Below are 13,873 nucleotides of genomic sequence, written 5' to 3'. Positions count from 1 at the left end.
AATGGACCATTACCTAAAAGAAAGTAAACGTAACATTATTACAAAAATTGTTATTTATATAATAATTGACACATATAACACACACCTTCATATCGAATGTGACTTTATAATCACCAGATTTGACTAATACTCATCCAGTGTTTCATTTATATAAGCGTTTTTAAGTATAGTAAATATGAAAATAATGTTGCACAAAAGGGCATCAAGCTTATATATCCTCATGTTGGTTGCAGTATGCATAATACAAGAACGAGTTCACTTACTGTGGTGCATTTCTTTCTAGGCATGATGAGCCTACTCCAGGATAAGAAAGCATCCTTCCAGACACATCGGTTGGTGGTATCTCACTGTAAAAGTGCACGAATGAACGAATAATCCAGGTTTTTAATGTACTTAACGTGAAATATCTTACACATGCAGTAAAAAATGAAGTTTCAGCAACCGCTTAGTACAATTTTGCTGTGTCTGCAAGTACCCCAGCCGTCTGCCCAATAAACTTAGCATCATGGTCTTTAACAGTTGACAGAATAACTGCTTAAAGTTATCTCCATGCTTTTAGAAAACTAAGAAGGGATCTCACTACATACCTTATAAAACCAACTGCTCCGGGCCCATACAGCTGCGTCGATAACCTCAGCGATGGCTCGGGTACGGTTCCTGGTGCAATCATGGTGAAGCCCATGGCGATGGCGATGAATGTGCATGGAAGCACAATGCTAAAGAATATTGCTTTCCAGTTGTTCACGGTGTGATGGAAACGTTTCAGAATAAGTGCCTTGAATTGGCTCACTTTTAGCTTACGTCCCATCAGAGGGTTTACAGTTCCCAAGGAATGCCTGAAGTTGGGACATTCTAACGTGACATCTGCAAAAGTACAATGGTTGGATTTAATTGACTGTAGTGTAGCACAATTCCAGTTTTCATTTATTATGCTTGCATACTATTGTTTACATATAAGTTCTGTGATTGCTAGGTTACCACTTCCTCCACCATTCTTTTATATATCGAGATATAGCTAAGTACGTTCAGTAAATTGCAATTTATGATTGCTTTCATAAAGCACACCTTGTCAAATTCTTATTTTTGTCCGCAAAGCTTTACAAACAGTGGTAGTTAAAAAAATATCAGGCATGGGTTGGTGTCCTGGAATTGATAACTGTAGCTGAAACTTCCATGTGGGTCTTCCATGTATTTGTTCATTAACATGTCAGCTACAGTTATTACAGCTGTAATAATAGCAGCACACATTAAATGTTAACTAACCTAAGCCCAGCACTGTTACAGGAATGATATCGGCACTTGTTGGCTTAGCAGTCTACTAACCTGTGTGACGATGCTTGTCACGTCTGTCAAAAATTCCATATCTCGCCGTAGTAGGTAGTGTGTGGCCTGACTGCACTGGTTTGCCTGCATCGCACAGGGCACAAAGGGAAAGGAACACTTCTTCCAGCGTTGTGCTTGAGAGACCGTAGTTTCCGAACCCAAACTCGAGCATGCGTTCGTCGAGGAGTGAAAGGAGGTGGGAGTAGGAGTAGAGGACGTTCTTCTCTGGATCTCGTTGTGGGAGGCTGATCACCACTTCTCCGCCATTGTTTTCCACCACTTGAGCCGGTGGGACAACACCTCTGATAACGTGAAGGATGCCTTCAATATCTGAGGAGTCATCTGAAAAGGTCAAGCACAGCAGTTCGATGCTCAATCCTTTGAACGCTAGAACTCATGCACAGATGTATAGCATGATATGGCTGTACGTATAGCAACAATAGTTACAAGGTGACAGGTGTATCACCTGACCTAGCCTAGGCTAACAGAGCCCTTTTTTGCAAATTCTCGATTTTCAGCTAGTAACTTTCCTGTAGTCTGATGTCAACAAAATGCATACAAAATTTAAAATTTTAAAAAATATCTAACAAAAAGGACTTCCTCTTTCTCCCATCGTACATAACTAGCATACCATCAACACTTGTTCTTGACACATTCGATGAGTGTCCAGAGTCACTGTCTTTGTTAGGTTCCGAGCAGCTTCTTGTTAATGACAACTTGTAGCCGAATCCAAACTTGCTCTTCAGTAGAAGTGGGGAGCCTTCGCACAACAGTTTGCCCTGCAATAAAATGAAAAGTGTCTCATTTTTAGTACACTTGCTGTAATGCATTCATAACATAATGTTTCGAAGGGAGCATACCTTGTGTATGATTGCAACTTTGTCGCTGAGCACGTCGGCTTCATCCATGTGGTGAGTTGTAAGCAAAATTGTCCGATCTGGTACGATAGACAGAAATCCAGCCATTATTAATGTTTATTTCTCTTATAAAAATGCTATATGTACAATTCAGGTTTATATGCAATAAGTTTTGCTTAAACCAAATAGTTGTATGTATAGGTGCCCTCACCATGTTTTTAAAGTATACTTTGAAAGTGGAAGTCTTGCTTTTGTTTTATTTCAAGTCTTTTGATGTTGCTAAAATTATTAGACCACAATGTATGCTCCTGTGTATTTGCATGGGCTTCTTTTTTTTTGTTGTTGAAGAAAGTGGATGCATTTGATATGCAAGTTCGTGCTAACTGGTTTGATCTGTATATCGTTGGAATCCTCAGAAACATTATGTTTAACTGGATTTATGCAGTTGTACTACATATCATGCACGACAGTTGTATATGGAATAAGAAGGAAGCATTGGAGATTTTGCATGCCAAATTCACATTTTAGAAGCAGTGGAATACAGTGCCAAAACAATGACGCACGGAGTGCAGCAAAACATGAAATTACCATGCTTGTGCTTTAATATTAGGTCCCATATGTTCCGGCGGGCCATAGGATCCACGCTGCTTGTAGGCTCATCTAAAATGACGAGTTTTGAGCCCCCAACAAAGGAGAAGGCCACGCACAACCTTCGCTGAAGCCCTCCTGATAGATGGCATGCCTGCTTGTTTTCCATATGCTTCAGACCCATTTGTCGTAGCAGCCTGCAGGGAAGCAAGTAGAAGAACATCTTTTTTGGTCAAGAACAGCTTTAGAATCCAATCAAACAGTGAATAAAAATGAGATCTATGTGAATGTTTGTCAAAACGTCAGCCAGCTGTCATTGCGTGTTCAAGGCTTTGTGAAGGTTCAATGTTCTATGGTGCCATCTGCGCAGTTTGGTTTTCTTAATATGCTAGTGTAGCTGTAAAGTCAGCATATCACTCCATTCTTTCTTTTTACACAATAGTTATGTACCTTTTCTTAAATGAAGAATACCTCTGTCATATTGCTGCATGTGATTTGTAGATGAGTGCATTTTCGGTGCAGAGCGCAGATAAATAAAGAAAAAATTTGCACCAGCATAACTTTTTAGAGGATATGCAAGACCAATGTAACCATATGTTCTACAACCAAACTTCAATATCACCTTTCAACATCTTTCTCTACTTCCTCTGGTGACAGCAGTTCTTTCAGATTGCCGAAGAAGATAAGATGTTCCTTGACAGTAAGCCTGAAACACAGCATTACATACAGGTTTTAGTTGTTATAAACATTTCTACATTTACGATAGAAGATGGAGATGTCAAGGGATAAATAATGAGCTTACTTTCCATACAGTGTGTTGTACTGAGGACAATATCCCAAGTACTTTCTGATTTCTTTTGCTGCATTGTTGACATTCCTTCCATAAACATACACTTCACCAGAAGTTGCTGAATGTTGACCAGTCAGTACCTTTCTGTGAGTGAATAAACCATTTCAGGCATGTCTCATCAGGTGCTGTTAAAGAATCAAGTGTAAATGAAAGTTAAAAAATTTTAACAGGATTGCTCCCTCACATGGTACTGGTCTTTCCTGCTCCGTTCTGGCCGAGAAGCGTGTTGATGTGGCCCTCGTCAAAATTAAGAGACAAATGAGACACAGCTATTCTTTCTGTACTCTTCCCGCTGTTATAGGCAATGCACAAGTCCTGTATGGATATGCCAGTTGATGCCATTGGCGCTTTGTCATTGATAGTGTAAGGAGCTGTGAAAATGAAATATTAATGCATGTGAAGTTTTATAGGTTGTTGGAGGGTATATCAGTACTTAATTATTCGGCAGCGAAAAAATACATACCTTTTAGATTATGAGGTGATATGCTACCATTTACAGTGTTCTGTAAGTAGTACTGCGTCGCTGAACCACTATTCTTAGTTGAAAAAAAGGCCAGCAATTTTCTTCGTGAGAGAGACGCCTTTTCACCTGGAATGAGAGCATAGTAGGTGTAAACATATTGTAGCAATCTATCAATAGAGAGTTGTCGCATGGGAAACAATGAAAAATAAGCTTATTAACTTAAGCCGTAGTGTAGAGGATTTATCTAGTAGAGGCACTAGATCTTCTAGCTATCTAAGAATGCAGATAGACAGATTACAGAAAACTTATACTTTTATCCTAGCCTCGTAAAGACGAGTGGGTCTTTAAATAACAGTGATGCTTAGGATGCGAGTAGGGTTTGTTAGCCCTGTAGCAGTGCTAATTAAAAGTGACCAGTACACTTAATAATGTGGCATCTACAATATTGCACACACCTTTTCATAATGTATAACCTGAGTGTGGCCTTAGCTGTGTGTGCTGAACTGATCAGTAATAAAAATAGAGCTGTGCAAATTATTATAAATCTTCAATGCAGATAAATAGTTTCTGTCATTTGGTTTATATTCAGTTTGAGAATTTACTATCTGAAGTCGTATAAATGAAACCCGCTAGTTGCATGTAGAGGAAGACGGAGTGACAAACGTAATTAGCATTCTAAATGATTCTGTTGCATGATAGCCGAGATTGTTGATCGAAGTCCCCGGTTTACATTTGTTCACAAAAAGTGCGGCCGCTCTTTAATAAAATTCAGTGCAGTGCTAAAGCTTAATCAATCCATGAAGACTGCATTCCACTTACCTAAAAATATATTCGACATTACAAGCCCTATCGTGAAGTATACAAGGCTGTCGATTGCCATCATTACAATGCAATATCCCATGTTCATGGTGTCTCCAGGAATTGGGCTTTGCCATAGGTATTCCCATTGCACACCTAGGCCTTGTTCTTCAAATCTACTAATGTAGAGGCAGCCATAGCTAAAAGATGTTGACATGGAGAGGCACTGAAAATACAAAAATCTAGTCAGTTCCTATAGGTGGAAGGCATGCAATGAAATTATATGGAGGCGAGATTGGGATCAGCATTTCAAGTGCCAAGAAACTTGTGTTTCATATAATGGTGGCACCAGTTTTCAGCTTTATAAAGCCCTGATAATCTCTCTTTCATGGTGGCATTAAGGAATCCATGTAATGAAGGTATAGTTAACATCTGCTGACCGACTACGGTATGCTCACACTTGCAGTTAAAAAAGTACACAATGCTTGGTGCTACTATGATTACTATTGCATGCCACTGCATATGGACTTGCCACGTGGTCTATTGTACCACTTGTCATGCATGCAACAATATTTAATGTAGAAACCGGATTTGCATTACTGGTTACATTCAGTTAAAAATGTGCTTGTACATTTTTTCAATTTTTACCAGTACTGACTCCTTGTCAGGCAAAGCACTTCTCAGCGACACTATACAAAGCTTTCTCCGCATGCAAAAGCACACACAGACATAGAAGTGTGCATAGGGGGGGGCAGAGGGGGCAGCCACCTCTAGTCACTTATGACGAGGGGTGCAAAGGCGGCGCTACACATTGACATAATAGGGAGGGGGGAACTGTGACTCAGGGGGGGGGGGCACAAAATCAGCTCTCTTCATTGACATATTGGGAGGGGGGTGCTACGAAGAACCTTCTTTTCCCTCCTGAAAGGGAACTTCGTGCACGCCTATGTGTACAGATAAGTGTGAAATATGTGTGCACCTGTGAAATACACACAACTCAAACACGTGCAAGCATGCACACAACAGCAATTATATTTATGCAGATGTGTCATACATTGCTTGATACTGCATGCAAAAACACTTACGAGAAGGAGCTTTTGTTTGAGTGAAAATGTTGCCTCCATAGACACAGCTATCACAAAGGGCAGAAAGCTGATCAGGTATCCCACTATTCCAGTTAAGGAAGCCACAGTAGCTGACTTGAAGAATATGCTGATCATGTAGCTGAAAAAACAAGAAGAAAAAAGTAATGGCATGTGTCATTCTTGTATAAAAGCAGTAGACATTGTAGCAGGGGCAAATCCAACCGCTCATTTTTGGAGGGGGGGCAGTCAGCTAAAGTAACACCAGAGAGGGGGGGGGGGGGGTAAGGTCATGACTTTTTTTGTTTTAGGGGCGAAGCTCGTTATGGCGTGGGTATGTCGCTTCTCCGTATGTATGTATGTGTGTGTGTGTGTGTGTGTATGTATGTATGTATGTATGTATGTATGTATGTATGTATGTACGAAGCCACCAGTGGCATATAGCCACTCTAGAGTGGGTACGTGCCACAGGGGTTGCGAGATGGGAGATGGTGGTACTTGGAGGGTTCATTAGATGGACGCACGGACGGCTGGATGGACGAATAAATGGACGTGCGGACGGATAGATGCACAAGCGGACGGATGGACGAACTCGCAGACGGACACACGGACTGACGCATGGATTGATGCACAGATGGTCACGCGGCCGGACGGAAGCAAGAACGAACGGACGACGGGCTGGCGAACGTTTCGCCCTACTCATCATCATTCACTCCATGGATATGCCGTTTCTTTTAGCAGCAGAAAAACCTCTCATAGCACAAACACTGTTTATGTGTTCTCACAGTGGTTTCACTCATTTGTCTTAAATAGTGATAGAAGGTGGACTACGAGCACTGAATTGAGGGGGAGGTGGGCTGACAGAGATTTTTTTGGGGGGGGGGGGGGAGAGGCGATCACCCCTAAAGCTCCCCCTCTGGATCCGCCGATGCATTGTAGCAGTCTGTTTCCATAGAACAATGTTTGATATCCTAGGCAGAATATGGAGATCACACAGCAAAAGTAGAAATATGGATGTTGAAATCACATGTATGCAGACATGTACAATTCTATATGGCAGAGCAATAGACAGACACATGGTCTTTTTTTGATACAAACAAAATAAACATATCTTCAATAAAAAGTACGAAAAAAATGCTTAAAGGTTGCCTTTGGTTCAGCACAAAAATGAAAAACCTATAGCTTATTGGTGAAATTTAAGAACCAAAGGCTCTCCAACACAAGGACAACTATTGCCATCTTTGAATTGTTTGTTGCTAAAGTATTCTTTTAAATGTAATGTCAGCAGCCACCTGCACAATCCAAAGTGTTTGTTCAACTTATGAATGAATAGTTAATTTTAACCTATTAGTTGTCAAGCTATTCTTCAGTCAGGCATACATCAACAATGCTTCGCAAATGACAACACATTGAAAGAATAAATTTTTTCACACTGCATGAAAGAATTGTCCGTGATACTTACCAGAACATGATCACTGAGAGTGCAAAGGTTCCATAGAAAATGAAGAGGAGTAGAGGATTGCTGTACGGTAAAATGCCTCCGTAGCAGAGAATGGCAGTTGTGCATGCCACAATGCCAATAGAAATGAATATGCTGATCAGGAACGATGCACTCCAATCAATCCAAGGTTTCAGGCCCATAACTTGCATGATCTAGTGAAAGCCAGGGGGAACAAGAGGATGATATATAAATAGATTTCAGGAAGGCAGATTGGCCATGGAAAATTTCACAGTAAAAGGCCTTTACTGTTTTGACGTAGGACATAGATGCAACATATATTTCAATATGTATGTCTGTGCATTAACCAGCACTGCTTACATATGGCACTCTTATATTTGGCTTTACTGCTGGTGCCACCAACAGTAAGCAACATTGTTAGTTACCAGCAGTGGCACTTATATATCTTAAGATGTACGTGACCATACGAATGAGAAGCTGAGCATGATTGATATGTGGGGTTTAACGTCTGAAAACTAGGCTATGATTATGAGAGACACCGTAGTGAAGGGCTTCAAAAATTTCGACCACCTGGGATTCTTTAACGTGCACCCAAATCTGAGCACACGAGCCTACAGAATTTCCGTCTCCATCGGGAATGCAACCATTGCATCTGGCATTCGATCCCGCGACCTGCGGGTAAGGAGAAGCTAAACATGGAAAGCTTATAAGGCACACTGGAAATCTCTAGTTAAAGCATTCACAAAACTGGGGAAGCTGGTTATCATCATCATCCTAATTATTATATCATCTCGACTGAGTTGAAAACTGTTGCCAATGCACTTGCACTGTTATGTCCGAAAAACACGATCTTAACTTTCATGGTGATGTTAAAATGACTCCACGCAGTTAACTGCTGAGTCTGCCTAATGAATATTTTAGTGGAAAGAAAGCATGTTAAGAAAAACTCAGAGTGTGGAATCCTATTTAATTCTTGGGCAACGTCACAATCGTATATGTATTGTACTGAACATCGGATATGCCAGGAAAAGCATCAAATGTGCTTTTTTAGTCCAGGGAAAATACATGGCAATAAAATAACCTAAATATTCAACCGCATTAATAGTGCATAAAACTGCGAAAAATGTGCTCTGACGCATATTTCTATGGTGAGACGCACTCATATCAGCATTGCTCCGTCAACCACTTTCATTATTTTCATTGATGTTTTTCAACTTCACCTTGCACGTAGTTTCTGCAAAAGTTTAAAATGCCAAAAGAACTGGTTTTTATAGAATGTCTCATTATAAACTTTGTAAACTTAAAATATAAAGTTTTTACAGTCTCCTATAGTCCTAAATAATTTTTCAAGAGACGTGTGTTTTGTAATGCATGCACTGGCATGTTGAAACTGTACATAATATGCGATGTTGAATAATAAATAAGGTGTACAATTTTCTTCCTAATATAAAAGTAAAATCACCATATTTTCAGTTGCTTAGTGAATACAAAGAACTATACACATTTTAGAGTAAAAGCTCATTAATTCAAACTCAATGAGTTTGAACTTACAGTCAATTCGAACTGATGTCCTAGTCTCAGCACAGCCCTGTGAATTTCTACCGGGAAAAACTCTCAAAAATTTGAATATGTCAATGTCCATAACGATCCATTTGAACTGGGAGCCCCTTGTTTTCATTGCTCATCAGAGAAGTCAACCCTAAGTGGTTCTACGAAATTTACCATAGATACAAAAAAATGAAACAGTAGCATATCTTAGCAGATGAAAATTCATACCTTGCGCTGAAGTTCTCCAGCAAGGTGCTAATGATGCTCATGCAGTCGCGACAGAAGAAATGCGAGCTAATGCAAATTACTAATTAGCTTTAATTCTGATTGTACTAACTCTGCAATGTAAATAAACCCATTTTGGAGCATAAATAGCATCACTTATTTTACGTTCAAGCTCAGAGCTAACATGAATACATGACAATGCTTGTTTCTGGCATTTCACAGACTGATAAATTAATTCTGTTCTCTGTTAAAGCTCCATGAACTAAATTTTTGAACTAACCTGCCACAAATGTGTAGTAGCGTCGAGTTTGCTACAACGAGTGAAGATGAGGCTTAACGCAGTGAGGTGCAATGTTCATTTATTCAGTGCCCGCCAACTAATTAAACAATTTTATAATCCCTGTCTAGTTTGAATTAGCAAGCTTTTACTGCATATTCAAGAGGTGATACAATGAGGTATTTTTTCTTCAGGATGGGCTACATACTGCCCTGTGTTAATGTGCCGTTGTGCATTTTTCATAGATTGGACTACAAAACTTCATTTGGGCACTTACTTCTTCCAGGTGCAATTCTTTCGGAAGGACCCTTTCTCGTACGAAAAAGGCAACCAGAAAAATCCAAGCTAATGTGAACACCAGTGGTAGCATTGCCTTGATATAATACCCCACTCTGTAAAAACAAGAATCGATTGGCTTAGCTATATTTGATAGAACCAACAAGAAGAATATCATGCTCATTAGAAATTAATAATGATAATGAAGTGACAAAGATTTTTACCTAAATTAAAATTCTTCAAAACAATTAACATTGTTATAAAATACCTGCATTTCATTTTTGGTACACATCCTAATGAGAAACATGTGATCCAAAGGGTAAAAATAGAGAATTTAAAAAATTTTGATCATGTCTTGGTATAGTTACCAGAAATATTGCTAAGTGCTACTGTGCTATCTGCCTTGCCTACTTGATGATGAAATAAGCTAATATAAATCAATGAACATACAAAACTATTTTGATTTGTTTTATTGCAGCAACGAATACTGCATTCTTGTTGCAACCATTGCAGGCCTTGCTTGAATCTAGTGGATTTCATCCAGTTAGTGTTGTTCATTTCCTTTGTTCATCTACTTATAATTTCCTATAGTCGAATAAAACTTAGAAGTCCAAAGAGGCCACACGCAGATAACCGAAGCACAGCAGCTGATTGCCTCCTCGAATAAAGAAACAGTTCTGCTCATGCAATCAACAACATTCTTCAAAGACGACGTCACTGGCTGTTTAGCTAACGATGTCAGTCTGCAGTGCATGCCCATTGGTGTAGGCTAGAGGGCATTGGCCTTCGAGGAAGAAATTCTGTGGATTTCCAAAGTTGTATCTGACCATAGAGGTTAAAATATGCGTAGCTGTATGTGTCAAAGAGCTTTGTCATCTGAAGTTACCCTGCTGTTTACTTACGAGTCCTTCATGTAGCAGGGATAAGGGAACTGTTGCAGATAGCTTCGAGGGTAGTGAACTGACTCTCCCACATGCAACTTGGTGATTGCCCTGTCTATCAGCTCTTGGAAGTGTGCAAAGCCTCGTAGGTATCGCATATCGTCCAAGAAGTCGTCGTTTGCACCTGGTTGCCAGAACCTGGGGTAAAAAAAAAAATCATGCGGCGTCACGTCCAATTGTATCTTCAGTCTTTCTGGCTGGTTTAAAACTTGCCGCTTCATCACTAATGTAGAATCAAAGAGGTATTGAGTATTTTTGATAAAACACTCCGTAAGTGGCATATAATCATTTTTTATAGAGTACATGTATAGCAGCTGACATTGTGAAGCACAAACATCCTTCCTAGATTGTGACATTTATCTTGCCACCTTTCATCCTCTACCATTTAGCAAGTGTTCTGTTATATAGCAGTGAAAATAAATAAAATGAAAACTATTGTGCACGTTCTTTTTAATGAGCAGTATACCTTTAAGACCATTTTTGTATAGAAAATGTCAGGAGTGCCGAGCTCATATTTAATCGCAATCCTTTGTATTTTTTTGTGAGTTGTAAGCTTATCAACATTTTAAAAATACAGTTAAATAGTTTGAAGGATCTACTCATACCTTGATTTAACAGTCTTTGTTAGAGGAACATTATCAATGTCCATTCTGATCTTGTATTGAACATCGGGGGGCAGCAAGGATTTCACAATAGATCCATTCTCCAGGCGCAGCTCATTATTTGTATCCAGGTTGAGGAAAACAACAGCTGTGCACAAAACAATGTTTTTTGTCAATGCAACAAGCAATGTTTAGCTGTAGTTATTTGACATTGAAAATGAACCTTAAACATTCCATGTATTGGCACTTCCCTTTAAAAGAACTGTCCACCATGTCCACTGCACGTTGAAGGTCATGAAAATTTTCATTCATGTTTCTAGCCAAGTGAGTTTCTTAGCTGGTGAAAGTTAACTGGACTGAATACATACTCATTTATGCCTTGTACAGTGGAATGCCTGTATAACAAAATGATCAGGACCTTCAAAATACTTTATTGAACAGGTCAATATATTGTGAAGAAGCACACTGTAATGTTCACAATTTTACCAAAATGTATCGAATAATTTTATATGAAGCTTATTTCTTTATAGAGGCCTTCATTTTAGAGGTGACAATTTTAATATTGGAGGAATGTCTACATAGAAAGTAATTTTGTAAGCAAAAAAAAAATACAATAGTTAAAGGCGTCATTACTTGAAATAGGGTTAGTTTTGAGTGATGTGTTATTACAAACACTGATGGCTGAAGTTCAGCAGCACCGTAATAAGCGTTCAAAAAGAACACATTGTTGGATGTGTTAGTGTTCGATTAAAAACATAACTGCAGTGCAAATAGTGTGACCACACAAAAGACAATAACATATACCGTCTCGGACATCTTATTGTTTTCTAATTTTTTACGATACTATTTTTACACTACAATACATTACGTTCCATTAAGATCGAAACGCACGTTGTTACCACTTCTATTTAGTCTACAGAATTCGTCTACTGTATACAGCATCACCTTTTGTTGTTGAAGGAAGGATTACCCAGCTGAAAAGGTGATGAAAACAGAAAGTGAATCTGTAACTTGCCTAGTATAAACTCCCTCCTGGCACCGAGGTGCATCGCAGTCTTCACCAAGTCATCTTCATTGCTATGCTGCTTGAATCTATCCAGCTCAAAGCACTGAGATATACTTCCTACAAGCTGCACAAGGTCTAGCAGTCCTCCAAGGTCACCAAATTCATGACGCAGGTCCTCAACGCTGAGGTCCGTAAGAAAAGCATACACGTCATCCCCAAGCATGTCCTTGGCAAGAGGCTGCAGACTTTTGGATGAGATCAGCTCCTGCAACAATTTGCATGCATTACGTTCCAAACCTTCCTTCCATTCGCCATGCGTCTGTTCACTCTACAATACATAACCCACTTCGTTTTGCTGCTGCTGCTTCACTGTTGCCATTGTCGCATGTGGGGCAATATTAGGAACGCTGCATTCGTTTAACTCTTTCTACTCATTCACCGTGGTTAAACTAGTGACGTTGATTCATGGTGTTCTACACATAAGCGTAGCTAAACATTAGTAATGAAAAATATAAATTAGCCATGACTTACCTAATTAATGCACGTGGACAAAGCATAAGTGCATTCAACACTCGCGAAAAGCATAGCACGCTCAGTGATAGCACTTGCGTCCCTATGGTCATATGGGCAGGATGTATATGGTGAGCACAACTCTTCATTAGCGCATGTGCAAAAGCCGACTGCATGAATAATGTGTTGGGTGAAAAAAATAAATAAATCTGTTACCTTCAGTTTCGTTACTGGTCCATTCTCCTTTGTCAGAAACTTTAGCCCGATCGTTCCCTCGCTCCACACGTGAAGAGCATCGATTATAGAGGACATGGACTCGAACGTCTTGTTCACCTGCAAATTCATCCCGGAAAATTGGCAAATGATATCTTGGAGTTCAAATAGGACATATGAAACAGAGTGAGAATAGCGGACGTTGACAAAATGGCACCGCTAATTACATGATTGGTCATGATAGTTTCGCATTTTAAAGAAAGCGAGTTGTGGTTTAAGAAAATAACATGCGTAACACGGTCCTTCATTTCGAATCAGTGCACATCCTCTGTAGTAGCTTAGTCGGTTAAACAGTGGTTCGCAAATGGCGGTCCGTGGAACCCAGGGGGTCTGCGAAATTCTCAGAGATCTGCGGGAATCATTCACGAAAAGACAAAAACGTGTTCTTCAGAAGCACGCTACGTCTCCAGACAGTGGCGCCTTCCGACTTTTGACATGCTTCATCGCATAATTTATTTGCATTGCGGCGGACTTGACTTGCGCTTATTTCCTTGATGAGTTTTTGTTGCAATATTAAACGACATACAGACGCTAGCACACACGTAGTTCTTCTATGCTTGCTCATTTGAAGGGCAAATACAGCTATACGTAGGCTTCAGGTGGCTGAAGACACATTCACAAGCTGTTGAGATCAAATTGGCATGGCTATTTAATTTTAGAACTGACCTGACACATGTTTTACGAGGCATGCTGTGTTGTCTCACTGCAAAGGGTACCTCATCGCTTCCACTGACCCACCGAATCATCCATGTCTGCGAATCATTCCCGCCGGCAGTGGAGACCCCCGCCATGGTG

The 13,873-nt window shown here is 39.8% G+C and overlaps 1 protein-coding gene and 1 long non-coding RNA gene across 2 annotated transcripts in view; one reads left to right on the top strand and one right to left on the bottom strand.

Moving 5' to 3' along the window:
- LOC119178525 (uncharacterized) overlaps nt 1-13,873 on the bottom strand; it is a 206,808-nt gene that overhangs the window by 19,592 nt on the left and 173,343 nt on the right. Inside the window, exons 51-68 of the mRNA XM_075889229.1 lie at nt 13,022-13,138; nt 12,305-12,560; nt 11,293-11,437; nt 10,649-10,825; nt 9,748-9,862; nt 7,424-7,614; nt 5,965-6,103; nt 4,901-5,105; nt 4,082-4,207; nt 3,803-3,989; nt 3,571-3,702; nt 3,391-3,474; nt 2,769-2,965; nt 2,184-2,260; nt 1,955-2,102; nt 1,324-1,665; nt 588-864; nt 264-347 (exon numbers count right to left, since the gene is read on the bottom strand). Coding sequence (XP_075745344.1) covers nt 264-347; nt 588-864; nt 1,324-1,665; nt 1,955-2,102; nt 2,184-2,260; nt 2,769-2,965; nt 3,391-3,474; nt 3,571-3,702; nt 3,803-3,989; nt 4,082-4,207; nt 4,901-5,105; nt 5,965-6,103; nt 7,424-7,614; nt 9,748-9,862; nt 10,649-10,825; nt 11,293-11,437; nt 12,305-12,560; nt 13,022-13,138 — 2,999 coding nt within the window. The remainder of the gene's footprint in view (nt 1-263; nt 348-587; nt 865-1,323; nt 1,666-1,954; nt 2,103-2,183; nt 2,261-2,768; nt 2,966-3,390; nt 3,475-3,570; nt 3,703-3,802; nt 3,990-4,081; nt 4,208-4,900; nt 5,106-5,964; nt 6,104-7,423; nt 7,615-9,747; nt 9,863-10,648; nt 10,826-11,292; nt 11,438-12,304; nt 12,561-13,021; nt 13,139-13,873) is intronic.
- The window catches only part of LOC142803685 (uncharacterized), a 44,241-nt gene that overhangs the window by 26,902 nt on the left and 3,466 nt on the right, over nt 1-13,873 (top strand). The gene's annotated exons all lie outside the window — the stretch shown is intronic.

This window comes from Rhipicephalus microplus, chromosome 1 (genome assembly GCF_043290135.1).
Source record: "Rhipicephalus microplus isolate Deutch F79 chromosome 1, USDA_Rmic, whole genome shotgun sequence".
Taxonomy (NCBI): domain Eukaryota; kingdom Metazoa; phylum Arthropoda; class Arachnida; order Ixodida; family Ixodidae; genus Rhipicephalus; species Rhipicephalus microplus.
Note: the sequence above shows the minus strand (reverse complement) of the source record. Positions and strands in the feature narration are given on the sequence as shown.